The following is a 27856-nucleotide window of genomic DNA, read 5'->3' on the forward strand; positions in this document are numbered from 1 at the left end:
TTGTGTTTCATTTCCTAACAAAAGCATGAGAAGTACTGAATACACAATGGAACGCGCAAGTCCCTAGCTATGCCACGATATCTGAAATTCTATCATGAGTGAGCACAATGAGGTTAGTCCAAAAGTAAATTTTTTTCAGCTTTACTGAAACTCTTACTGTTTTGGTTTTTATTTTTACTAGGCCATCTTCCCCTCTTATCTTTCCAGCTGCAGCTCTGCCAGTCATACAGTGAAATGTGTTGAACTTTCTTTTATACTCAAGCAACTTTGCCAGCCCTGCACAAGACACCAAGCTGCAGTCTTCATTATAGTTGCACTTTAAAAATTTACTCCAACTTTACGTGACAGTATCAAGATTGCAAAGTAGTACAGACTAAGTTTCTGCTGAGTGCTACAGTCAGGAAATCTGCTGTACTGTGGTTCTGTGCCAGTAGTAATACTAGTCCTCCACTGACTTGAATCTATTTATTTCTGACTTAAATGACAGGAGTGCCAGGTGAATCTGACTTACCAACAGACTCCTCATGTCAGCTCCCTTTTGTTGCTCAGCAACATCACTAACTCTCATGCTCCACTTAGCAATGTGTCCTCCCACCACCTTAACAGCAGGCTGCCTGCGCCTCGCCACCACTGCATGTCTCCTGTGGAACAGAAATCCACAGCCCAGCTCTGGGTGCTGGGGCTGCACAGCACATACTGCTGATCAGCTGAGGTGCAAGGCCTGAAGCTTCTATAGTTTTCCAGGTAAGGAGGCTGCATGCAGCCCTCACTATCCATCAACTAACATAAGCCTACTGCACTGTAAATATTTCCATTCCCTCGTGACAGCTACAGGGCAGGAGTTTGCAGCCACTGCCGATTAGTGCTGTGCAGTAGTTCACATATGCAGGAAATTGCTATTTGGCTAAGATAATTAGTGTATTTCCTTACTTTTGAGGCACGAGTCTGATAACAGCACCTACTATGGTGCCCACGGCGCGCAGGTGCGCAAACCCAAGGGCAAGGAAGGCATGCTGGTCAGGTGGTGGGCAGTAATTTGATGCAACAGTGAAGAGGACTAGACCGGCAAGTCTTGCCTTTCCATGCAGTAACCCTCTTCTGCTTGGTGCTCAACTGCTCACACCCTCTTCTGCCTGCCTCCCAACATACCTCACATACTTCTCCCAGGTCTCCTTTTACTACATTTCAACTCCCCGTGCTAGTGGCCTCACCTGAAGGGGAACCTTCTATGTATTGAAAACTCTTTGCAAGCTGTAGAAGAACAAGCCTGGCTTTCCATGCCATTCCAAATCATGGTCTATGGAAGTCATTTCCCAATGGTAACACCACCAGTGCTTAGCTGGAAGGCAGCAGAGCCCTGCAGCTGCTGTACCTGGATTTTCACATACTCAGTAGCATGCCAGTCATGTACTAAGCTCATAGCAGTAAGGCAAGACCAAAGTTCTTTGACTGCAGCATTGCAGCACCAAAAAAACTGATCTGGGGGACACATATCACGCAGGCCTCATGTAGATACTACCTTGCTAACTCTATTTTCAGTATCCAGGCTCATATCTATTATTTAAAGGAATCCAAAGCCACTCCAGTGCAAACACATCTCACACTCCAGACTGCATGCTCATCTGAATATCTGCATTAGAAAAAAATACAGAGAAGACTGTTTCTCACACCAATTGATTTCAATGTAAAGAAATAGTTGATAAAAAAGGCTCGTTGACTCTGTCAAGTATAGGCACAAATTTGCACTGTTCATGCCAGCAAATTCAGATTTATCCCTTCCCACTCATGTAAAACATGGCTAAAGTAGCCAAAATGTCCAATAAAGTGCCATGGATACATACCATAATATCTGCTTCCCTTGTGGCATATCGAAGATTAGGATCCAGCCAGTACATCACTGCTTTTACCTGCTCAAAGTTAAGGAAGAGCACGAACACCAGGAACAGAAAATAGAGCACACTGAGACCTGCAAAAAGACTCAGCTTTAAAATCACGTTCACTCACAAAACTCCTTGGTACACAGAGAGTCAAAAAAGCCGCTTTCAAACTGTTGCTCTATACATGCCTAGTTTGCACAAATCAGTTTTCTACATACAGTGGCTACATGCAAAAAAGCTTAAGAGACTCAAGTCAGATGGTAATCTCTGTGCATCAGCCCTTCATACCACCTCCTGTTTCAAGTGATATATGCTCGACTGCATGAACCCAATCAAAACAAAATGAGTCTAATCAGTTTAGACAGGAGTAGTACAAGGCTGTGATCAGGAAGCTCTTTAGTAAGAGATACCTTAGGACCCCAGGATTGGATTAACTCTGTCCCTTTGCTTTAAGTATTCTTGGTCTCACTAATGCAGGTCCTATATGCAGATTTCAACATAAAGATCAATTTAATAATTCCACCTGGCAATTCTGAGCTATGCTGGCAATAAAGAGTAGTTATAAACTAATGCATGTTTGAATTACTCGTGAGCAGGAAAATTTGCTGTTGGAAGCTTTTAAAGACAATTACTATTTGTTTTCACACCATTATAAATTATGAAACACTACTGCATTTGGGACTACAGCCTCTCTCCTTCCGATGTCTGAATATGGATTATTTTAAAAAAAGAAAAACTTGTAAGAAGAGTCCGAAGTGTAGATCTGCATATAGATGAAGCTTCTGTTGGGAGCGTATCTTTACATTATTCACAAGTTCACAGATATCTAAGACCGCATTTGGAAGAGACATACAAACACTAACACCATTTACATAGTCTAGCACTCAAACTTACTTGCATCCTGCAGCAATTGCATGGAAGGCAGAAAGATTAATGTGAATAAATTTAGTATCTACCATCCAAAATAAACTATAGGAATTCTAAAAAGATATTTTAAACTATAACCAGAACTCACATGTTATTGATCCCCAGTGTCTGCTAGAGAACAACTTCCATTCAAGTACACACACAATAACAGAAAGTGTATATACTGTCCTCTGCAGTGCCTCCTAAAAACACATCAGGTAAACAGATGCCAAACTACTACAAGTAGTACAGCCTGCAGGCGAGGGTGCATCCTGAAATGTTGAGGACATGCTCCTCCTGCCTTTCATCTATTGAATAGGTCTGATACCTCAAGCACAGCTAAATAAGGTGTGCCAGAATTACACGGGAAAAAAGTTGCTCTTGATTTTGCATGCAGCCTTCTCCCAAAAGTACAGGGGGCCAAGCTCTGACAGTATCAACATTGAGAATGACCTTTTAATTTACATTTCGAAAACATGAAATGAGCAGTAGTATCTTTGTTTCCTAAACTTCACAAGGAGACGGATTCTTTAACAAGTACTATCTAATCAGCAGTATCCTCTCAATGTCAACAGATGAGTAATCAGCTACTTTGGGAGGCTACTTATTTTTAGCTATATAAAGTGACGGGAAGAGAGAAACATTCAGTCCCCGTAAAAAGAAACAGTTCAGATTTTAAATCAAATGTGTCTAATTCTCTGCAAATGTGCTTAAAGTCTAGGATATGCTCTGTGAACCCTGAATTATTTTGAAATAAAATTCCTTATGTTTTGCTATGTAATTCAGATGTTTAAGGAACGAGATTTCACGCATTAAGTTCTGTAGTTAATACAATTATTTTCCAAACTATGAATGCAACTAATATTTACAGGTGTTTTTGCTGAAATTATAAGTTAAGAATATGACTATACACATTATGAATATTAATAAATGTTAAACTATACAATGATTCAATTTAATAAACATATGAAGCAGTAGCATATTTTGCCAGTAATGAGAAGAAGCACTCTACTAAACTGGATTTAGTTAGAAGTCGGATACTATATACGCTAGGTATAAACAACAAACCTTTTTCGGGTGGGAAGAGACAGCAGTAGAAAGGGTGCGGGTGAAGTAGATTAGGAATCACAAACACAAAACATGATTAACACAGAGCATCAGAATGAATGGATCCCTTTCTGGTGATTTAATTTACAGCATCCTGACACATAGTAACTACAATGACATTCCCAAATGTAATAAAGAACAGATTAAAAGCAACTGCTCAGAAGTCGGAGCGAAGTGACATTTATGCAAGTTTAATGAACAATTGTTTCATGACAATTCCATTCATCTGAAAGTTAAAATGGCCAGTCCTGAAGAATCACTGAAAAAGTCAGAAACGCAACTTACCAAAAACCATTCTCCATATTGCAGGGTGGGGACGTGTAAAGGGTCCTGTCGACAGTAAACAAAAAACCTATTAGAAGACACATCAATAAGAAACACATAATCTATTTTTGAGTATATCTCAAAAATTTGGATTTGGCACGAGCACAGATCGGTTCTCCATCAAACTATGTAATATACCCAAAAGTTGGTGCTCTATGTTAAAAAAACCACAATGGTAACAGCAGATTTCAGAGAGGAAAAGGAGACTGCTAATTAGAAGGGTGTAGACAAAACTTTCAATTATTTTTATGGGGTTGTTTGCAGAACAGAAATATGCTGTTCGCTCAGTGGACACCATATCTCAGGCATCACCTGAGGATCTCTTGATCTGGTTTCTAGACCAGACAGCTCACACATGGCTTGCTCCCAGTAAAGTCATCAAATACAAATTTCTGTGTGTTAGCATAGAAACATGGTGCTTAGCCTTCAGATGACCAAGAAATGTTAGCAAACAGGCCTCCTAAAACTTCCAAACTGAGTATCATATATCTGACAAGAAGTAAGATACCTATGCTCTTTAGCAGTGTTGATATTATTTACCTTAGAACCAGTGATTAAACTGACTTTACTAGATTAAAAACCCCTCACTTAATGTGAGGGGCAGAGAAGGTAAGTCTGGTGAAACTGGAAAACATCTAAACATGAATCATACATTTAGGTAGCAAGAAGTGGCTGAACAAGTATTTTCAGCACACACTGTGGATGGCTTTCACCACCGTAGCTCATTTTTCTCTGGCACTCAGTTTTTTCAGGGAGTGCTTTGTGAAAAGTATGGATTAATGATTTTAAAAATATGAGAAAAATACATCCCAACTCTGAACTACAAAGCTGCCCTGAGCACAATCACTGTTGTTTTTTTCCTGAACACTGCCAATCTCGAGACAGTTTAGACTCAACCCAAGAATTATGTTCTTGCTGACAGTAATAAGTAAAAATTAAAAATAAATAAATAGATTTTAAAAAACCAAACATACACACACACACCAGGAACACAGCATTTCCTCCACAGAATTAAGTGTCACACAAGTGTTTTTACCTTCTTGCACTTTCTGCTCCTCACACAACTACCAAAACTTTTGTCCAACTTAAATTTCTACTGAGCAACTGTAGTTTTACATTGTAATGTGATTTTGACCATTTCTAACTATCACTAGCTTGTGTTAAGGTGAGATATCTCTGAGAATTTGTAAAATGACACTTCTGTTAAAACACACTGAGGCAGACTCCTTTTAAACATAATTTAAGGATTTGGCAGCATCATTACCTAGCAATCTGAGCTGCAACTGCGCACCTGCAAATAGAGACACTGATTTGGAAAACCAGACTTCCTTGTTGGATACAGAGAAGCTATAAATAACTTGCATTTTACATTTATCTCTGCTCAGTATGATTGCAACCCATTTTTAGACTGTTCCTTAACATAAAGGAATTCAAAAGAGTAAAGAAAAAAATACATTTAAAAGTAGTAATTTAATAAAAATCAAAATAAATATAGAGGCAATAAAGAGAAATTCACACATTACAAAAAGTGAAGTACAAACAGTATAAATCTTACTCACCATTAGGAAAAGCTAGAACACTGATGATTAGAAAGAAGAAAATCACAGACAGGATACCCCTCCAAATATTATCCTCTGGGACAGAATCATCCCTGAAGAGACAGACAACATCAAAGTGTTAAAGTATGTTATAAAGATGAAGTCAAAAGGTTCTGAAGATACCATATTAGTTAAATAAAGACTACACGGAAATAAATGTAAGAAATAAGTATGCTGGTTATATAACAAATCAAGATAGTAACTGCACTGAATGATTTTCACTCTGCATTTCTGGGTATCCCTTTCTCACAAGAAAGTTAAACATATAATCAATACATGCAAGCCCTAAGCATTGTTAGAAGTCAATGCAGAAGCAATGACTAAATTCAACACAAGGTGAAAAAAAATCTTCCTGCTTTAATGTTCACAGAAATATCATCAAAAGTACTTTTACACATCAAGTAGAGACCTAGACCAAAAACTCAGAAAGTCTGGATGCAATTCCTAGGTTTCCCTCTGCTGTTTTGGTGCTGCTCGCAGTCCCCTTCACCTCTCTTGGCCCGTTCCCAATGCCAAATGCCTGAGGCGAGTGCAGAGAGAGGAGAAATAATTATAAAAATCAGCCTTTGGAAATAACAATTACACAGCTTAGAACTCATCTATAGCGGAGAAATAGCAAAACTTAAAAGAATCAGGGGAAAATACCAACTTGCTTTTAGATCTATTAACCCAAAGCTCTGAGTAAAATACTAGGTATTATTTGTGCCACTGTCATATTATGGCCAGAAGAGACACCTAAGAATTCAGTTTGGAATGCCAAGGCAAACTGGACTGAGTTGCTCTTTCTTTTCAGGCAGGTAGAGTATAACATACAGCAGCAACAAAAAAAAGCCCACCCAAGTCTTCTAACGAGCAGTCAGCTTCTAGGATACTTCAGTAATACAAATAGAAACAAACTTCAGACTATCATAATATGCACAGCTAATATTTCATAACGTATCACTCACTACAACTCAAACTAAAGTTTTACTATCTGGGTAATTTTCAGATACTTAGGATCAGTTTATCAATTTAAATATATTGCTTTATGTATTCCCAACCCACGATACCAAAAAAGTCCCAGCAAACTTCATCCCTCTAAAGTTCTTCCTGGCAGAGCATCTGTCACATTTCTGGATGGTTCAGTAAAGAATCTGTGACAGTATAAGTGCGCTCCATATTAGATACTTGCTGCACTTATAAAATAGTTATCACTTTGCCAAATTATTTCCCTTTCCCTCAAAATTGAACCTTAACAGCTCCACAGTAGAATTCCATCATTGTGAGGCATTTAAGGACTGTGTTAGTTTAACCATATGGCAGGAAAAAGTACATTAAACATGAATGGTTTCTCTGCAGGCCTTAGGGGCTCTCCACAGCATTTTTTTAAACCAGCTCAGTACAGATTTACCAGTCATTTTCCAGTAGCCATGCTGCACAGGCTGACACTTAACACCAGCTACGAACCCCAAATTTCAGAACTTAACTCTGGCACCCTTGGCAATCTCAAGACCCTCATGCCATCCAGTGCGTTCCACAGCCTCAGGCTCCAATGGCTCAGACAAACAAAACCATATTCCTGTTTTAACATATGCAAGTAACACACACGCACATGCTGTCACTGGTGCCATCAAGTGGGGGAATTTTTTTTTTTTTTTTTAAGAGGGAACAGATTACTAGAGTCACATCAGTGTACAATTCAACATGACCAAGAAAGAAGTGAAAGACACTGTGATCACATCACTTAATTGTGGCACCGACTAGGCTGAAGGGTCCTCACCTTTGCATATCAGGATTCTGGTTACTACCCAGCTCCAGGAAAGCTGTCCTAGTCATGTTGGCACCACTTCCCCCAAAAATCAACAAGATGTTGTATGCAGTGTTAAAACTGCATTTCATTCTGGCTTGCAGATATCTTTCAAAAGGGATAGGCATCCCATCTTCTTGCCAGCAGCAGGTAAAAACAGGTGGGAGCAAGAAACTTGCTACTGTGCACTAGTTAGGATAAAAATTATAGTGTTTGCCTGGAAGAACTATTTTGGGGAATGCCAAAAGAAACAGGGAAGCAAAATAACTGTTGGAGGAAAGACACAGTCACAACAATCAGGAAAATGTGCTAAATCATCTCCTCACTTAGCCTTAAGAACTTTGATGCTGACTTTGAAATATAAACATTCATGCAGCAAAAAAAAAGGTTTCTAATACTTGCGTGGGAGGACAGATGAAAATTCTCTCAATTTAAACCCACTTTACCAGCGCATTTTTCAATTCTGTAGCTTTTTGAAGAAGAAATAATAAAAAACCCAAAGCATATAATAACTGCATAACCTTTTCCTCTCTCCTGCTCTTCTCCGTGCTCCAGAGCACTACATTACACTGGCACATTATGAAAATGTAAACTACTAAGTTATTACATAATGAATAAAAATAAATGAGGATACTCAACTGAGGAAAAAATAGCTAGGACACTAAATTTAGAGTGTGTTTGGGAAAAAAAGAATCTTCCCTAAACTCCCCAAATCAAACTAAATGCAAAATAATCCAGTTTAATCAACTCCATTAATCAAAGGATGTGAACGACAACAGCCCTACATCCTCATAGGTCCTACTCCTGCTTCCATAAACCCCTGCAACTTCACACCAGAAGCTACCAATGCATCACTTTCCTCAGTCCTGTTGATGCCTCCACGAAATATCCCCTGGAGCACCCACCTGCCCTCCTGCTGGTTGCCTCCAGGCTCAGAGAAGGCCATATCCCTCTCTCTAGGGAGGAAGAGGACAGGGAAAGCTAGAGCCACCCCACGCCTCCACTCCAGGCCACAGCCTGGAAGCAGAGGAGCCTGTCTCTGGCAGGAAATAACCAAGGCAGCTGCAGCCATTGTCAGAAGCACTAGAAGGTTGTACTTTAAAAACCAGAATACTCTCTACTCCCCACTTTAACATGGAGAAGTTAAACACATTTCTTTTTCTGAATTCTTATTATTGCTACCTGAAGATTACTGCTATCTGAAGTTCAGCTTCACCTTTATATGTCAGTTCAAAGACGGTATCAACTACTTTCAGTGATCCCAAGGGAGACCCCATGTTATGGCTTGGTACATGCAAGGGAAAAGCATTTTCTAAGTTCATCTGAACCATCACATACTTCTGACATAAAGCAATTATAGAAGAGACAAGAAAGACTTTAAGGGAAGCAGAATTTCCTCTGCCTATGCTGAAGTTCCTGAAAAAATAACTTTTACTTAACAACATCAGTATGAATGTATCATGGAAAATCCCCTGCTTAATAAATTGACCAGTAGAGCTACGGAACAGTTGACAGCACAGAGGAAGCAAAGAATCACTTGTCACACCTTACTGGGAAGTCTACAGCACCTTGTACCCAGGAGGTAGAAATACGAGATCCAATGCAATAAGCTGATGGGAATAGAAAGACCAGACCTGGGAGCACATACTGCAAGCATGTGGGGAACCATCTCCTTCCTCCCCCCGCCCAGTTTCTCAAAGAGTACACATGGTTTGGGCAGTGTCACAAATAAAGCAAGAAGCAGCACTCTGGTATCACCCAGAAGATACAGGAAACTCCTGCGATACTTGGCAATAGCAGAAGGGGAGGGGAAAAAATAAAAAAATAAAAATCAGAGTAGCTTCCACAACCTGAGAAGAGGAGAAACAGAGGAGAGTTAAATAGAAGTCAATGGGTATTTAAACACAGGAAGTGAGGCAGAGCAGAGACAGACGGGGAAAGAAAATTAAATTGAAGTCAGAGTTAAAAAGCTAGCAAGACAAATGGAAAGAAAAGCTAGCAATCCTCTTGGAAAAATGCACACAAACATCTCGGAAGTGAAGGAATATTCTCTGGGCCTAGAAGACTCCATAGTTCTGAAATTGCTGCTTGGCTCATCCCCTGCTCAAAAGACTTAATGGCAAAATTCTTTTCCTCCCCCAAAGATAAGCAATCAATTCCATTAATCCTTCAGAATGATGTTTGGATGAGAATCCCTTAGTAACTCACAAGTTTGACCCAAATTAGCCCACAATAGTGAGAAAAGTGATCAGATGGGGAGAGACAGGACAAGAGGAGCACTTGTAACAAAGTTTTCTAATTAAGCAACGTATGAAAGCACAGAAACATGTCTCTGATGTCACAGTTTTGAAGGGATCCCTGGGACATTCTACCTTAGCTTAGTTACATCTTGTTACCCAAGCAGATCAAGGGATGCGTTCACCAAAAATATCTTCCTTTGGGCCATATACAACTTGAAACAAGAAAAGGCATGCCTCGGACCATTTGCAGCTACACTATTTCATGTTTCCTTATGCTCCTTTCTCAGCTCAACCCAGGCTTGACCATTATTTTCATAGCTGATAAAAACTATAGGTTTGGATTCTTAGAAGATGATAAAAGATTACGCATTGACTTGTACATCAGGCCTAGGGACAAATAATGATGTTCTGTCCAATGCAGAGTTTAATCAGTAAGACCACTGAAACCTGTGATTGTGCACCTACAATGTCACAAAAGCGTAAATGAGCCCAAAACATGATGCACAACTTAGCCAAAACCTCTCAGGAACCACTGTTTGCCCAAAGACTGCACGATTTAGCTGAAAGGAGGATTATGTTATCATCTTCACAGCCCCATTCAGTAGGAGGCAATAAAAAGCATGCACAACTTAGAAAAATACTGCAAGATGCCCTTCAGACTGCACTGCTATACCCTTTGTTTACAAATAAGGCTCCTGAAAATAACTGTCTCCATTCTTAGCTTTATTTGCATGAACGACTGCAGTAGTGAAGTCCACAGTGCTGTTCCTGTGGTGGGGAAAGGATGTGGCAAAGCCTATCAGTACCAGGGCCTAAGCCAACGTGTGACCAGCCTCAAAGTACGTTGTGTAAAAATGATGACACAGAATAGTCACTCCTGTCCGCTGAACACTTGGTAAATTATCTACTTGAGTGATGTCATTGCTGGACTTCTTGATAGTCTAATAAAAGCCATTTTTGACAACTGCTTAAAACACATGCTCATTTTGATAAAGACTTTAACAGAGACCTACAAAATGATCAACAAGTTCCCAGGAAATATAGCAGAGGGGAATAACCGCTATCAGAAAGGAGGGCCTCCGGAGCAGGGTGCTCTCCAGCTAGCTAGCAATGCAACACCCCTGCCTGCACAGCATACAGCCAGTCACGGCTCGATACCAAGTCTCCCGTTAACGCGCCCCCAGCAGGAACCACCACCCGCCGGAGCCGCACTGCCTCTCCTCGCCCCAGGGGACTGGCGCCGGCCCCCTCCCCCGGAACCCCCTTGGCCCCGGGGCCGGGTACGCGCTGCCGGCACTCAGGGGCGGGGCAGGGGATCCCCGCGGCAGCGCCGGGGGCCACGCACCTGGTGAAGGCGAAGGCCATGAGGCTGAGGATGGTGAAGCTGAGGAGGGTGATGGTGTGCGGCCGGTAGAAGAACTCCAGCGTGATGTCCTCCACCTGCTGCTCGTTGATCATGCGGAAGTGCAGACGGTAGTTCACATCGTCCTTGCTCAGGGTCCGGCTCCCCACGCACGACGCCATCTCGCCCCCTTCGCCTCGCCTCAGTGCAGCTCTGGTTCTCCCGAGGCGGCGCGGCGCGGCGCGGCCCGAACCAGCCCGGCCAGCCGCCCGCGCCGCCTCCTGCTACGATGCCGCCGCTGAGGAGAGGAGGGGAGGGGAGAAGAGAGAAGTGCCGCGCCCGCCTCGCCGAGGGGCGGAGCTCGCTCTGCCGCTCCCGCGGCGCCCACGCGGTGAGGGAGGGAGGGAGAAACGGAGCGGGGGGGAAAGAAGGCGGAGCCACACCACCCCCTTCGAGCAAGGGGTGGGAAGGTCCTTTTTTGCCTGCTCCCCCTCTCCCTGCTCCCGAATGGTTTCTCCTGAGTTGGGACGGGGGGGCACGCACGTGGGCTTGGCTGCGCGCGGAATTGGCGCGAGGGGCAGGTGAGGCGTTGGCGGCTCTCAGCGGCCGCCTGGGCTGCGTGGCGTGGGTCGGAGCTGCGCGGGTGGTGGGGCGGCCGCCCTCGCCCTCCCACGGCCCAGGCTCGCCGCCCGCGGAGCGGCACGGCCTCACGCGGGTTGTACGCAGAAGCTGCTGGGCTGGGGCGGCGAGCGCGGCCTGGCCCGGCCCGGCTTCCTCCAGTCCCGTGGCGGGGTGCGAGGTGACGGCTCTGCGCGGAGGGCCCCCTCCCTTGGGGAGGGTTTCAGTCCCGGCTGGGCGATCCCCGTGCTCCCAAGGGAACGGCGGTCGGTGCCGTTCAGAGCCGGCTCCTCTCAGTTATGCCTCCGTTTGTCACGCGTTTAAAGCCTCAAAGCAGCTACTTGGTGCTTTGTAGCAAGTAATTTCTGCGTAATTAACGCTCACGCTGCCAGCCCTGCGGGCGAGGTGAGGCAGCGCCTGTGTTGTGACTCCTCAGCCCTGTTTCTCTCAGCAGGATGCTGCGCTGAGGTGGAAAATGGCTTTGTGGGCTCGGCAGGGCTCCCGCTGGTGTGGCCTGCTGAAAGCGGCCCGTGCTGCTGAATTTCCTCGGAGCCTGAGGGACCGCAGCAGCACCGCACAGGCATGTCGTGGGTTCGCCCCTCTGGCTCTGCCGCCCTCTAGAAATGACGTTCTTCTGTGGAGACGGCAGGGATACAGGCATGTGTCTGTAGGAAGCTGTTCTCCTCCTGACAGTGCCAAGGATGGATCCTTTTCTTCTGAAAGTAATTTGCCTTCGCCAGTAGAACAGGAACAAGCAAAAGCAGAAACATTACCTGATCTGAATGCAAAAATACTGTATGAAGGTAAGAGGCCTTAGGGTTACCATTTCTTCCAAGTCATGCCTTCAGCATTCCTGGTTTTTGCCCAGTTGATCTAAAATATTTATCTGATGTTCCTGACTATCACATGTTTTTAGCCCCATAGTTAACACAGAATTCCTGTGGTCACTCTAGCATATAGAGAATACCTTTAAGCCGAGATAAAGATACCAGCATTGAGTAAAAATGTCAGTCTAGAGCTGCTGTTTGAAGAGCTTTTCTTTTCATAACTCTACTTACAGCAGCTGAGCATTTGCCTTTCCCTCATGGTTGTGCTGGTACAAAATAAAGGGTTATGTTTGTTGGGGTTTTTTTTGGGGGGGGGGTTGGTTGAGCAGGGGTGGGGGATGGCACCCCTGAAGCAGCTCTCCCAACACAGCCGTTTGAACTATCAGGGATGAACAACAGGAGGCAGCAGAGTGTGAAGCCTGCTGAAGCACTGCCCTGATCAGAAATGCTTGTCAAACTGCCCCCGAGGAAAGGAGATAGATATAAGGTCGCCTTGATGGTATTGCCCTGAGGAAATTGCCTCACTTTTCTCTAGTTTTATGTCTGAGGATAAAAAAAATACCACCCTCTGAAAAGAATTCTAGTATGCTGAGGAAACTTGCTCTGGATTACTAAGCAATCTTGTATGTTCAGATTCAGCTTTAAGCCCAGCCAACTTGGATCCTACAGAGCTTATTTTTAGGGTGGCTTAGAGCTGCAACTGAGATCTGTGTGTTTGTGCAGCTGGTTCTGGACACAGGCCTGCACCAGAACAGACAGGTCAGCCAGCTTGTATGTGTCCACACCTGCAGTGTGGTTTATCTATATGCCAGATTTTTATCTGCCAGCAGACTTATTGTTGTGTATGTGGAGCATTTTGCCCAGTTGGCAGTGTATATAACAGAATAAATATAATCTCTAACTTTTTTGTTGTTGTTTGTAGCTTGAGGTATGTTTCCTGATAGGAAGCTTAAATAACTTAAGAGTGGCAAAAAAAGAGCATCTATGCTTCCGGAATGTACCTTGGTGTATATTAGTTTGGTCCTCAACATGTTGAAAGGAAATGCTTGATATCCATATAGATTCCTAGAAAGTTCTTATTGTTTAAGTTGTAAATGTTGCTAAAAACAATTTACTGTGCTTTTGTTTCTGAGGCTTTGAAAAAAAGAAGTGGCAAGACCTTCAACAGCTATTGAGCTAGTTGTGCAACTCCTCCTAGAAGAATAGGATCTTCCTACTTATTTTGGAACCTATCTTGGTAGTTCTGGTGTGGCTTTGTTTTTTTTAACTTGAAAGAGTGTTACCCCAGTCTCTAGGAAGTCTTGTGCAAAGGTACGGGACACAAAAAATCTCCATCCTGAAGACTTTATAGTTAGGGCTGTTGATCAGTAATCAGTTTGATAACTGAGGTGGATGCTAGCAGTCAGCGTGCAAAACAGTAATCTTGATCTAGCTGTTGTCAGCTCCTGTCAATGGAAAAAATAAATCAGTTTAGAGAAATATTTTTTTAAAAGACACTGAGCTCTGTGACTTGGAACACTTAAGGGGAAACAAGCATAATGATGTTCATTTGAAAACTTTAATGGGTAGGAAATGGAGCTTGATTTCTTTAGCTGTTAGGGGTGGTGGCAGTCAGCAGCCATTCTGTAATGGACAAGACGTGATAGCTTGGTTGGAGTTGGCTATGAAATACCTTGAAAGTTAAAACAACTGTACTTCAGGCATCAGATTCAGAAGAGGCACAAAGTAGCGGGCTTGTCAGGTTATGAAAAATAGTCTTTGCAGTAGCCTTTGATCTGGATATGATCAGGCAAGAATGCATTTGTGAAGACACGAAAGAAGATTCTTTTTCAAGAAGGTGATATGATCTGTTGTCTGCAGTGATCAAGGCAGCAGACTGAAGGCAGGCTTGCTGGGTACTACGCTCAGATTTGGCCACATGAGCAAGAGTTGATGGGCAGTGACAACGAGACGGAACAGAGACAAAAACCGGGAGTAAAGTCTATGTTTTTATGTCTTTTCAAATAATAATAATAGATTGGCTGTTCATCTCATGCACAGTGTTCTTGCATTTCAAAATGCATTTTAAATGATCTGTATAGCGTTGGTGGGAGCAGCTTTGTCTTACAAAATGCATTTCGGTCTTCTATATTTGTTTCTTAGACTGGGATGACATCCCACCTTCATCTGCTTTGGAGGAGATTTCTGAGGAAGAAGCTGTACAGATCATTGCAGAACCACTTCTTCCCCTTCAGTCCTCCACGCTCCGAGATTATGTTGATCACTCAGAAACCCTGGCAAAACTTGTCCACCTAGGTATGTGTGATTTTGTTTGTGGTTTGCCTATATCTGGAGCTGTGGAGATTCTATAATTTGTGTTTTGATCTTACTGGTTGCCTTGTAAACCGGAACAGTGACCCATGGCTAAGGGCAGCAGAACACTATGCAGGGTAAATGGGAAAAGAGGGGGGATTGTATGACTCCCTAGCAATGCCATATTAGTTGAAGATGCAGCTGGCTAGCTTTAGTCCCTTAGTGCTGTGGCTACTAGGAGGCGGCATCTCCCACAGCTTCTGGAGGTGGGAAGCACTTTGTGTAACTTGATTGGTCTCTCCTTTTGGGCTGCTTAAGGATGCTTTCATTTGCTGCAAAAGAGATTGCAGCTCTCCCTCCTTGGAAGGAAGGAGAGGGGTTGTTGTGCAGAACCTTAGAAGCAGGGCACAGTAAACTGGAGAGGCAAGGAGGAACGGATGGAAGAGAACCTTAGTTTGCATCAAAAAGCATTTTGACTGTGCAAGGATAGCTGACTTCCAGGTTGCTGGCCACCTCATTTGTCAGAAGTGCAAGGAACACTAGAAGGAGGTTGGAGAAATATTTGAGAGGGGGAGATCTGGCCTCATGCAGTAACAAATGGCTATGTGTGAGCCAGAATCCAAAGGCACTTCACTACAAAATTGTCCCTTCCCTTGTATAATGGAGTTGGGAATTCCTTGCGCACATACTTCTGTGCAGCAAGAGTAGGTTTCTACGTGGGGCACATGCTAGTGTACTTGATTCCGTGCATGCACGATTTACTGCAAATGTCTTCCTTCAAAAAATAAACTCGGCAAAAGCGTCTAAAATGATTGCTTGTTTTACCTGGAATCTTTCCACAACATACAAGGTGTTGTGACCTTGCTGTGTTGAGCAATTGAAGTATGCTAAATCAGTGCAGAAAAGGAGTAGTCCTACAAATTTCAACATACCTTCCTGAAACTTATAGGAAGTAGGGTCTGTGTTTAATTAAAACAATATCTAATTTTGTTTGCTGTAGGAGTTGACTTATCCCAAGTGGAGAAACGTCAAAAGGCAGGTCAACTTTTACTGACCTTGGACTTTGAAAAAGATATAAGAAAAATACTTCTGTTTCTTAAGGATGTGGGCATAGAAGACAATCAGCTGGGACCATTCTTGACCAAAAATCCATACATCCTTGCTGAAGATCTGGAAGCTTTAGAAACCAGGTAAGCCTTTCAAATAGCAGCAGGGTGTTAAGCCCCTTGACTTGAAGATCTAGTTTCCCAATTGACGTAATCTTCTCTGAGCGTGTTGCTGCTGCTTCCTTTCTCACTCGATCTCTGGGTCCACGTTCCTGTGCCTTCCCATCAGTCAGCATTAACATGTGGTGGTATCGTAAGTTGAGTCAGTTTTCAGGTGGATCAGAGTGTTGACTATTAACAAATTTTACTGCTCATCCCTGTCTCTCTGACACAGAGGAAGCAGCTTGCCATCCTACGCCACTTGCTTTACCTGTGTCAGCTTAGATTCCAAAATGTTGGTCCCTGAGGCTTTACCTAAATTTGTAGAACAATATTAACCTATTCAGTCATGCTTTGAAACTGCTCTTCTAGGTGATATGTCTACCCATACCTTGTGAATTCTGCAGTAAAAGAAGCAGAGCAGATCTGTTCTGTGTTTACTTCTAATAGCAGCAGCAGATTTTGGTGAACTTTTTTTGTGTGTGTGTGTGTTGTCCAGCTCAAACTGAGCACAAGACTACAGTGAACTAATTTTTGTGTGTGTTTACACTTGTATGGCCCTAAACTGTTCCTCGGTATCACCCAACTTGTCTGTACATAAGGGTAAATACCAGTCTCTTTAGGAGATTTCATATCTTAGACCAAAGCTCATTTTGTTAGCTGCCCTGTGGAGTTTGTTTTGGAGGGTTTTTTTGAAGCTTATTTGTGTGTGTACCAAAACCACCAAAGGTGGATTATTTTTTTTTTTAAAAGTCACTGTGTTTATGGATCTTTCTTGACACTGTAGGGGAAACAAGCTGGTTTTTTTAATTTACTGTCAATCTTCTGTTTTCTGTATCACCTTCTCCTACTCCTCTCTGCTTTTTTAATGTCCTAAACCTAGACGTTGTGTACTGCATGTGGTCTGGCTTATTAGAGAACACTAACTTCAGAAAATGCTACATTCTGAATATAAAGGCAACTTGAATAAAAGTAGAGCACTGAAGAAATAGAATAAATATATACATACATTCCTCTTTCTCCAGCAGCATGACTGGGAAAATGGTGGAATTTGTGTCAGAAGTTGAATGAAGTCTGCTGATTTTAGTAATTCAAGTGTTGTCTGAATCAAACTGTGTGTTTCTTGTTCTGTGCCAACAGTGGGACTTCCTCTTTTAATGACAGCTGTTATTTCATTAACAAATCTTTGTCTGGTCAGCACTAGAGATATAATGGGATAATACTGATATTTAAAGTAGCTTTAAAAAGCTGCAGCTGAGTTAAAAGGATAAAGGTGGTCAAAACAAGAATATTGAGGAGCTGTGGTAGACCTACCCGGCATGGTCTAAGATGTTACTGATAGCAGCTGTCCATTCTCCCTGTGTTGGAAATCAACCATTGTTGTACTGTTTTGTCACATGTATGTGCATCTTGGCCGCATGAGTGCAGATTTCAACTGTTCCTTCAGTGGGCTTAAGATAGGATGCTGTACTTCATCCTGCAGTGACTGAGACACCTGTGCTGATGCTGGTCAAGTTGAGGTTTTATGGCTGTAACTGTTAGTATCTATTCACAGAAGCCTGTCCTGAGTGGGTTTGCATTGTTAACCAGTTCCAGAGGACTAATTCTAGAGCTTTAAAGATGAGGTTGGTATTCATGGCAGAAAGCCTTTCACTTCTAAAGAAATACCTTCCTAAAGTTAAACAACTGAAATTAAAATATTCAAGATCTTTGAAAAAATATATCATAATAATATAAATAATCTGGGTTTTTTTAAAAGTTATTCTTAATTCTTCATTTATCTGAGATAACTGAATCCAGGTTTTGAGGCTGTATTTTCATGAATCCAGTCACTTTTTGCAAAGGTGCTTTGCCCTAGGGATGGTGCAGTGGCTTGTAACTGCATTCCACTCTTCCTTCTTGTTGTTTTATGGATACAAACAGCTTCTCTGTATTCCTTAGCTTGAGGACTTCCTTCCAGATTTTTGCAGGTGGGATCTCATTAAGATATGAGAGACTTAAAGTACCAGAACCAGACTATGGGGTTGTATTTTTTTTTTTAACTGATTTGTGTCTTGCAGTCACAGAGATCCTAGCTTTTTTACTCAGCTCTATTTGCTTGATGTGTACCTAGAAGTTGTTTGATTCTGAAATGGAATTACTTTATTCTTCTGATTCATACTTCCATTAGATATGTTGATTATAGAAAAAATTGCAGGAAAACAGACTTTTAGTCTTAAAATCATTCCAGACAAGCTGGCATTAATTCAACAGTTCTTTTACAGAACAACTCGTGTGTGCACTTTGTAATGAACTGAAAATGTCTTGGTCTTTAAAAATTCCAGAAAAGAAGGTCTTTCTGCTTGGCTCTTGCATGTAGTAGCTGTCCAAGGCAAAAATCTGAAAATACAGCTTTTTGGAAACAGGCACATTAGTAGATTCATGTCTAACATAGACCTGACTATTCTGCTTTCTCCTCTGTTCTTCCATCCTCCTGTTCAGTAAGTGGCCTTTCAGAAACAGAATCCAAAAAGAACCTGTGTCATTTTTCAGCAGCAGTTTTGAGTCTAGTTGTCAGAGTCACTTATACTCTTCTGAAGAGAGTATCTTTTGCTATGATAAACATTCTAATTCTCCTGGGAAGTCAGATTTGCTTTTCAGTGACTGTCCTGTGGCACTGCCTGGTTAGAGAAGTAGGAGCTCAACAGGACAATCCAACTTCGTCTTCATTTTCTGCAGCTTGATTTTTCACTAAGTTTATCTCTGGCAGTGGTGAATGCTTTCCTGCAAGCTTTAAAGTAAGTGTGCTGTGGAGGGTGTATGGCAGGCTGTGAAGTGAATGTGTCTCAGATAGGAGTATCACCTTTGCATAAACACTTTGGTGCAGATGGACGTGGTATTGGTTACATCACTCTGGAATGTTTCATTGCTATGGATTCCAGGTTGCCAGGAAACAAAACACAAATTTCAATAGATTTGGCATTTGACTTCAGATAAACACTGTAAAAGTCAAAACATTCCATAATTCATAACACTTCTGACAGTTGCAAATCAGTGTCTGTACTGCAGCTGCACCAGATGCTTTGTTTTACGGTATTGTTAATGATGACTTAAAACTGTTAACATGCTACATAGAACTGCTGACCCCTGTAGTAGAATGAGGGCTAACCTTGGTGCCAACACTCACAAATTTATCTCAAACTTTGGTTGGACAATTGTGCTTCTTTAATATACCAGTTTCTAGAGTCAGGTTATTACAATCTTGCCATCCCTCTTTTAAGCTTCTTGCCTTTCCAGGATGCAAAGAAATGCTTCAGGTGTGAATCTTAATGACTTATTAACAGAAAACAGGTGGTGGAGGGGAGTCAGGCCAACCAAAAGGTTCTATTTGTAATCTGCTCATTTAGCCATGTTCGTAGAATGCTTGGCAGTTGTGCGCTTGAAAAAATGAATGGAAGAAGTATAGTGTAGCCAAGCTGCAGCATTCAAAACATAATGGGATGATTTTTGAAGAGCCAATTGTTTATTGTTGTGTTCTGCATTTTTTCCCCCCTCCAGACCACTCCTTGTCTCTGAGGCTTCTGCAGCCAGTTCCATCAGCATTTTCTGGAGCCTAGGCTGCTACCTGCTGTGTTGGGGTGCCTGCTCAATTAGGGATTGGTCCTGTAGAGCTTGTTCTTAAATCTTCTGTCTACAGATGTGTGGCTTGTGGTGACTTCATTTTTTGAGGGTTTGTAGAAAGAGAGGGAGGTTGTAGCAACTGGAAGGTATTTTTATTTTTTTTTCTCTCCACAAGACACGATATAACACACAGCCTATCTTTTGCCAAAGATCTGCTTTGGCAGAATATTCTGCCATCTATTTAGCATCTTAATTACTGCCAGATAAATTCAGTTCTTGTATGCTCTGAGTTCATCTGACAGCAAATACTTCTGTATGTGCTTATCTATAACCAAAGGGAACATCTTCAAATTGTAGTTCAGTTTTTTTGTAAATGGTGGCACGTGGGTTAATCATCTCTCTTTTTTATTTTGTGTGCTGTATTTCCCCCCCATTCCTTTTCCTGGGAGCTATAGTAATAATCCACTGCAAGTAGTGCTTGAAATAAGATTTCACTTTCACTGAATTCAAGTTTGGAAAAAATTTTGAGTTGGAAAGCAAGCAAGCAAGCTCTGTTAAACATAAAAACTTTAGTCAGCTTCTTCTCCTTTCTGACAACCAGATGTTTTGTAACTAAATCCTTGGACCAGTGACTGAAAGTAGGGACCTATTGTAACAAAAGTAACTTCAGCTGATTTAGAAATGTCTTTTTGGACAATGTCTCTACAGATAGCATTGTTCTATGATATTTCTACTCCAGTGCTATTGGCAAAACAGGGATGTATGAGGTATAATACTCTGTTCCTTCAGCAGTAGAAATGGAATTCATTAAAATAGCAAAAGGCTGTATATATCTTCTTGTCCATACCCTATGATGATCTATTAATGTGTTTGCAATCTAGGAGACATGCTGGTAGTTAAATGTAGGTTAACATAGTTATCTGCTTAAGTACAGCTGGAAGGAATTAAAATCTGTCTTCAGTATTGACATTCTGCTCTGAGGTTTATTTTACTTCTAATTAATTGGAAGGGATGGTATTTTGCTTTTATGATAACTGCAGATTTCCCTCTAATTATTTTTGGCAGGGTTGCATGTTAATGCTAGAACATCTGTCCATTTATAAGATATCACTGAGGAATTTAAGCAAGTACTGAATAAATGGAGGCAATAAAATTTTCATAACTGGATTTTGTTTTTGTTCTCTTTCTAGAGTGGCTTACCTAAAATCAAAAAAATTTGGTAAGGCAGAAATTGCTCAGATGGTCTCAAGAGCTCCATATTTGCTGTTGTTTTCAGTGGAAAGACTCGATAACAGACTGGGTTTCTTCAAAAATGAACTTGGCCTCAGTGTGAAAAAGGTAAAGACTATACACTGAAGTCTTTAGGTACTTTGTTAGTGACAACTGTAAGGTCTTGGAACATGAATACTTCAAGTGTTTGGAGGTTATCCACAAACATTAGTGACATTTCTGATGGTAACACAGAGGGTTACAGGAGGATAATGTGATTTTTAACTGTCTGTAGAAGTAATATGGACATCTGACATTGAAAGGTCCTGAAGTACAGTTCTTGAAGATGATCTGCTACAGGTTATTGTCAAACAAGCATGTGTGTGTCCAGCTTTATTATCTGAGATGGGTCAGAGGACTGAATCCATTGCTGAAACAGCAAACAGCTTTTTTAACTTCTAGAAAATTAATTGACTCTCTTAATCTCTTCAAGATACTGTAACATACTTAACTCAGTGAAAAATAGCCTAATCTGCAAATACCATATCAAACTAAGGGGTTCGCTGGTCAGCGCTTTACCACATTACATGCTTAGCAGGTATTTAGCACCATGCTTTGGCATCTTCAGAGGAGCCAGTAGCTGGAGTTTCCTGCAATAAGTGGGCACTGTTAGTTGTTTCCTGCAGTAGCTGGGGATTGCAATAAATGTGAAGTTCCAAGTGGAATCTGGTGGTGTTCTATTGGCTTTTTGGTTGCTGAACAGTCATAGCTGTCACAGTGCCTGTTCCTGACCTTCCCACGCTTGAGGTAGGAGATCTCCCTGGAAAAGGGTTTAGTCACTGCCTTGTGCTCAGGGCACATTACAAGTAATCACATGGCTTAGGGGATGTGGAGTAATTTCTCGTATTGCCATAATACTATGGTCTAACCAGATCCTGAGGTAGACAGATTCCACTGCAGCTGAAAAATCCTTTCATAGTCTCTATCAGGTAGTGTTTTGTTTACTTCTTCAAAAAGGTGGGAAGAAATGAGCACTGAGAGAGATTGGGCGCTTGAGCATGCTTTCTACTTTTGTGGCATGCTTTTACTCTCTCTTCCTGTCCATTTTACAACAGCTATGTTATTTTTTTATTTTCCAAACAAACATATTTGAGAAACTTTTTGCATCTTAATATATTGCTGCTTATGCAAACTCATCTTTGGGGTACAGATACAATGAAATGCAAGTGAAAATGCATCCCTCTTCCAACTGGAAAAAAAAAAGTTTATGTGAGAACTCTTATCTTTCTTTCACAGATGGATTCACAAACAAGCTTTCAGTAATAACCTTTCCTTTGTGTGTTTTCTGTAATCGTAGACAAAGGATCTGGTAATTCGTCTTCCGAGGCTACTGACTGGCAAATTAGAGCCTGTAAAAGAAAATCTTCAGGTGAGCTTATTCGTAGATATTAAAAGTGTACTGTGTATCCACATAGTTTAAGAGTTGACAAAAGATAAAATTGCTGGAGGAGAATCCTGCACAGCAAGAATTCAATTAAATAATTGTAGTGAAGATATAAAATAACTGAGGATTTTGTTAAACATTTTTTTTTCCTCTATAGCTTGCAGCATACGTGGAGCAGTATCTTACTTTGTCTTCTAGTCTGATGTAGGTTAGAAACTTCATCTGGGTCCCTTCCTGCCAAAACTTGCTTTCTGATGACACAAATTGTTACCCGTTTCTTTACAACGAGTGAAAAATAGGGCCTGCTCCCTCCTTTTTTTTTTTTCTTAATTATTATGGGTTTTTGCTAACTTGGATTGTCCATGAGGATTTAGGAGCAAGAAATGTGCAGTTGATTATTTTCCTCTTGGCAGGTAGCTAGTCTGCCAAAAATGTGCATTTGACACCTATTGTCTGATAGCAGATGGTCGTTATTAACAACTGTTGGGTAAATAACTTCAAACCCACAGGGACTCCTTTCCCCTTTGAAAATGTAACTATGTATTGGTTTAATTATTGTGCTCTAAAGCCATCTAGGCCAAACAGCATGATGTAGTCTAACAATTTGAGAAATCCCATTATCCTATAACGCATAACTATGAATTAAAATATATAATTTTCAGACAGACTCACAGCTCTGAAACTATTAAATACTGGGAATCTTGCAATCTGAAATGTGTGTGGTAAGGGAGGAGACTGGAAAGTAGCAGACTGTTCCAATTAATAGTGCTTTCTTTTTAATGAACATTGTTTCCACAGGCTAGGGATTCAGTATATTGTAATGAATGTGTTTTTAGGATCCTCAGTTCTGTGAGACTATCTTGTCTATTTACCAAAAAAGTGTATAGTATAGCATCCTTATTTTTAACACATTCTAGAGAGAGAGGAAGGATTTTTAGGTCCTCACTTTTAGAATCTACTGATACTTGGAAGCTCCAGCCTTTCAGGAAGTTGGATATCTCAGATTCAGAATTTGGGTTCAGACCTGTATGTCCTAAGCTGGTGATGGGTAGGCAGTACTCAAAGCAAAACCACGTACCAGCAGTTCAGAAGTGACCCGGTGGTGTGCCTCATTCTGAGTGGGCTGTTATTTAGAAACAACTGCTGCAGCTGATATTGGTTGTCAAAAGATACCAATCATGGACTAAATGAGCTGAAGGATGGCTTATTCTGTCCTCTGAAGGTTTCATCAAGCACAATTAGAGATTCACTGCTAGGGTAAAACAGGAAAGCATGCATTACCACTGCCTGTTGTGGGAATCGTACAGAGTATATTGAATATTGCTGGGGCTTACACAGTAAGGATATTAGCATATAGAGTTACTGAATATTAAATATGTTTGCTGTCAAACAGTACAGCCAAAGCAACTTACACTTGAGCTCACTGTTCATGTCAAGCGCAAGCTATTCCATTTCACAGAGCAGAGAGAAAAAAAAAAAAGCTCAGGATTCTTGCAGCAATTACCTCTGCAGTGTGGCCAGTTATACATGTCCACTGATTTAACAGGCCTTACTCTCAGTTGCATATCTTACTGCATTAAGTTACCCCTGCCAGCTCAGATCCATGGAAGACACCATTAAAGCACAAACACATCTCTTCATACTTGAATGCTGAGTTGATTAGTATTTGTGATATGCAAATATTTATAAAGCAGACAAGGAAGAACCAGAAGTTGGAAAAACCTGATTATAGTCACCTCTAGAAACAATTCCCTGTAAGAATCCAGATGTCCTAAGGTAGCTTCAAAACCCAGATTCTAAGCCCTTCGTTTGTATTTGCCAAGCAGTTTTGGAAAAGAGCTGCAGACTTGGCACAGCAAACTGGAAAAACAAGAAGCACCACCTTTTTGCCAACTGAAGAAGTACCTGAGTTGGATTTGAAAGTCTGGTTATGTTGACTGGCAAGCACACCCACCTCATGACTGAAAACAAGCTGCTTGCAAATGTCACGGGAGGATAGAAGAAACGTCTGAGTTACCAGACACTCTTGTATGCTGAATTCCTTTCTCAACAACTCAATAAACTGCTTGCCATTCTGCACTTTGGGAGGAGCACTCATGATTTTATTGAAAAAATGTGTTTTGTTTTCCTTTTGGGAAACCATAATTGAAGTCAAAGCAGTCTCTGAAAAAGACATATTTCTTTAGATATTAACCAACTGTAAATAAATTTAACACACTGCATATTCTACACATCTCTTTCAGGTTCCACAGACTTCAGCTGAAGACTACAGGACTGAAATTATACTCCCTAATATAAAAATATAACTTGGATACATTAGCAAAAGAAAGGACACATTAACAAAAGTAGTCACTAGCTATTTGATTGCTCTGTTTTACAGAACTCAACAGCTCCACATCTAGAAAGTCAGTCTCTTTTCACAACTTGGTATTGAAACTGATAAAAGACTCTTAGGGGAGAATTTTTATGCTTGTAACTGCCACGCATACTGAGACACAGCTTTTTTTGTTCGTATCTCAGACAAGCTGAAAAATACATAGCATTCACAGAAGTCATCTTTATTTCAGGGATAATCTATAAACAAATTACACTTTAATCCAGAATGATAAATAATTTGCACTGACTTGAGAAGAACAGGAATGGCAGATATTGTGGGTTGCATTCTTGTTGCTCTGTGACAAACGGTAGAATAATTTTGCATTAGTTTATTTCAGTGGCATGTTAAAATAAGTTGTTTGCTGTAGCTGACTTTTGAAGATAAAATTGTTTTCTCTTTCAGGTTTGTCAGATTGAACTTGGTTTTCAACCTAATGAAATTCAACAGATTGTGTTTAGAACCCCCAAGATTTTAACTGCAAGTAAAAAGAGACTCAAACAGACATTTGACTACTTACACAACATAATGGGCATTCCCCACCACATGCTTACTCGCTTTCCTCAGGTGAGCTCTTAATCTGGGAATAAATTGTAGGTGCTCTTTGCACAGCTGCTTCACTAGTTTGGTGGTGGTGGTGGAGCCTCACTGTATGCAGGACAGGTGAATTCTTCAACTTGTCTGTGGCTTTTACTTTAATTGGGACAACTTTTATTAGCAATTCAGCAACCATTGAGGATTCTAGTGTGGAAGTGCTGCTCTTCTCCCCCTGGCACATGTGATGCCACTACCTCCTCCACCTCCAGTCTTACAAATTTTTAAGTTTTCAACAGTAGTCATGCTCATCTCTTCTGGGTTCATGCAAGAGAGTACTACCTGCTTAGGGATTCCTAGTCCTGAAATCTTACGTAGCTGAGAGACACAAGGGAAGACAGATCATGCCTAAGATCTGTTCATTGAATAACATATATACAAAAAACATTTATTTTGGATTTGCCTAGTTAAAAAATAAATTTTATAGGATCTGAAAATACAATTTAAAGGTAAGAGGAGTCTTGTCCATTAGGCAATCAGATTCTTATTGACCTTCCTATTGCTGTAGCAATAGCTAAAAAAATCACAGGAGTGAAAATAGATTAGTCTCTTGATGGCTTTTTTTCCTCTCTCTTATTGTTACTGTTATTTCCTCACAAAGTAAAAGTTGAAAACATTATTCACTTCATCCAATGCTAACATGCAGTCACACTAACTTCTTACAAGGAAAAAAAAAAAAGCACAAATTACAACTTATGAACTGCAATAACTTTCTTCCTAAAGCAAGGCTAGCAGGGAATCTAACTAGATAAAAGCCAAAATTATATGGGGAGATAAAACTACTCCCCAGGATTTTGATTACTTATCTTGCTATTTAATATCTTTACTTAGCAAGGATGCTTGCTGTAACTCCGATTTGTGTGTCACTTTTGCCTTCCTTGACCTGTAAGTGACCACAAGTCTTGCTCACTTCTTTCTCAGTTTTGTTGTGGTTGGCTTCCTCATGGTTCACCTCATTGTTTCTCTTCCCCTTGTTTGGGAGGAGTAAGTGGAGAGTTTCCTCTACTCCTTGTTCTTGGTGCAGCCACCCTCTCTCTTCCCAGTTCTTCCCTTCCATCCTCAAAAACAGAGTTCCAGGATATGGCTAGTGCAACTCAGTTTGTATATGGTCTGGCCATTAACTTGTGCAGTCACAAATGCATACTTGTCTCCATCTGTTCTTGCTTCTATCCTGAATGACAGCAATGCTGAAAATGAGAGGCATACAGGATTTTTTTTGTCAAATCCTCTCTGATGTTACTGCTGCTGTCATAACTGTCCTTCTTGTCAGCTAACTCTGTAAGTGGTGGTGAAGGGTTTTTTTCTGTCTTCTGACTCCCTCTTAAAATTCAAAGGCGGCAGAGGAGGAACAGTAGTTTTGCTTTCTGCCTTAGTTCAAATTAGTTTGCATCCTCATTAAATATTTCCTTCAGTAGTGTAGTCTTTCCTTTTTAGTAAAAACTCTGCTTGCTTTCATTGCTCTAGCATTCTTCTTTTCACTGTTCTCTAAAGCAGCGTGTGTCTCTTCAGTTGTACTGCTCAGAAATGCAGTTAGATCTCTGCTTTTAAGCCTTCTTAACTGTGCATCTCGTCTTCCCAGCCTCTCTTTTTAGATGTTCCACTGATTTCTTTCATATTTCCCTTACCATTGTTCTTGCCTTTGACTGTCTACAATTCTCTTTGTGACAAGTATTTTCAAAGGTAAGCTTTGCTGTGCAGCAGAAGACAAGTGGTTGTTTTGAACCACTGCACTGTGCCTTTTGGCTGTGTTATGAGAGGAGGTGCGGCCACTCATCTTTCCCATTGCCACTGCAGTCCACTCCTTTGTATCGTGCAATGTGGTCACCTGTTCATTTCTTCCTTATAACGATGCTCATCTGAATATGACTCTGTATGTAAATGCTTCTGATAATGTAGGAAAAATGCTTAGGTATTCTTGCTCCCTGTTTCTGAATGTCTCCTCTACTTTCTTGGCTGTGATTACACAAAAGTAATATAGTTATCATATATAAACAAAAAACCTAACATGCATGAGAGTTGAATCACTCTCTGATTTCCCTTGTGTGTGTACCTCAGCATATTGTATTGAAGCATTTATTTAGAATTTATTTATATATATAAATATAACCTACCTGGTGTTTGACATAAATGAGAAGATGCAAATTATTAGTTTTCTGCTTAGATCTTCATTTTGTCTAAAAAGTGCTCTTATTTTAGATTCATCAGAGTCTGAAATTTAGACAACCTAAAAGCTTCTTCCCTTTCTTTCTTTCTTAGGTTTTCAACTCAAAGCTATTACGAATCAAAGAGAGACATATGTTTCTTATGTTCTTGGGAAGAGCCCAGTATGACCCAGCACAACCCAGCTACATCTCCCTGGACCAGCTAGTGTCCTTGCCCGATGAGGTGTTTTGTACAGAGATTGCCAAAGCTTCTATGCAGGACTTTGAAAAGTTCTTAAAAACACTTTAATTAATAACACATGTAAAAAGAAATATAATAAAATTATGAAATAAATATATTTTAGAAAACTA

The 27856-nt window shown here is 40.9% G+C and overlaps 2 protein-coding genes across 4 annotated transcripts in view; one reads left to right on the top strand and one right to left on the bottom strand.

The window, feature by feature from the left end:
- The window catches only part of PTDSS1 (phosphatidylserine synthase 1), a 32405-nt gene extending 20907 nt beyond the window's left edge, over positions 1–11498 (bottom strand). For both annotated transcript variants that reach the window (XM_054814594.1, XM_054814593.1), the window contains exons 1-4: positions 11184–11498; positions 5774–5865; positions 4176–4220; positions 1842–1966 (exon numbers count right to left, since the gene is read on the bottom strand). In XM_054814594.1, the coding sequence (XP_054670569.1) occupies positions 1842–1966; positions 4176–4220; positions 5774–5865; positions 11184–11362 (441 nt within the window). In that variant the 5' untranslated portion in view covers positions 11363–11498. The remainder of the gene's footprint in view (positions 1–1841; positions 1967–4175; positions 4221–5773; positions 5866–11183) is intronic.
- A 136-nt stretch (positions 11499–11634) lies between these two features.
- On the top strand, positions 11635–27856 carry MTERF3 (mitochondrial transcription termination factor 3). Of its 2 annotated transcripts, none has more exons than XM_054814595.1 (8): positions 11635–11761; positions 12253–12601; positions 14768–14920; positions 15918–16107; positions 20913–21060; positions 22289–22360; positions 25155–25316; positions 27600–27856. In XM_054814595.1, exons 2-8 carry the CDS (start codon positions 12274–12276, stop codon positions 27792–27794), a joined length of 1248 nt encoding a protein of 415 aa, XP_054670570.1. In that variant the 5' UTR covers positions 11635–11761; positions 12253–12273; the 3' UTR covers positions 27795–27856. The 2 variants fall into 2 exon arrangements, with proteins under 2 accessions (XP_054670570.1, XP_054670571.1); XM_054814596.1 differs by having other exon boundaries at positions 11641–11761; positions 12250–12601.

Source organism: Grus americana, chromosome 2 (assembly GCF_028858705.1).
Source record: "Grus americana isolate bGruAme1 chromosome 2, bGruAme1.mat, whole genome shotgun sequence".
In the NCBI taxonomy this organism is placed as follows: domain Eukaryota; kingdom Metazoa; phylum Chordata; class Aves; order Gruiformes; family Gruidae; genus Grus; species Grus americana.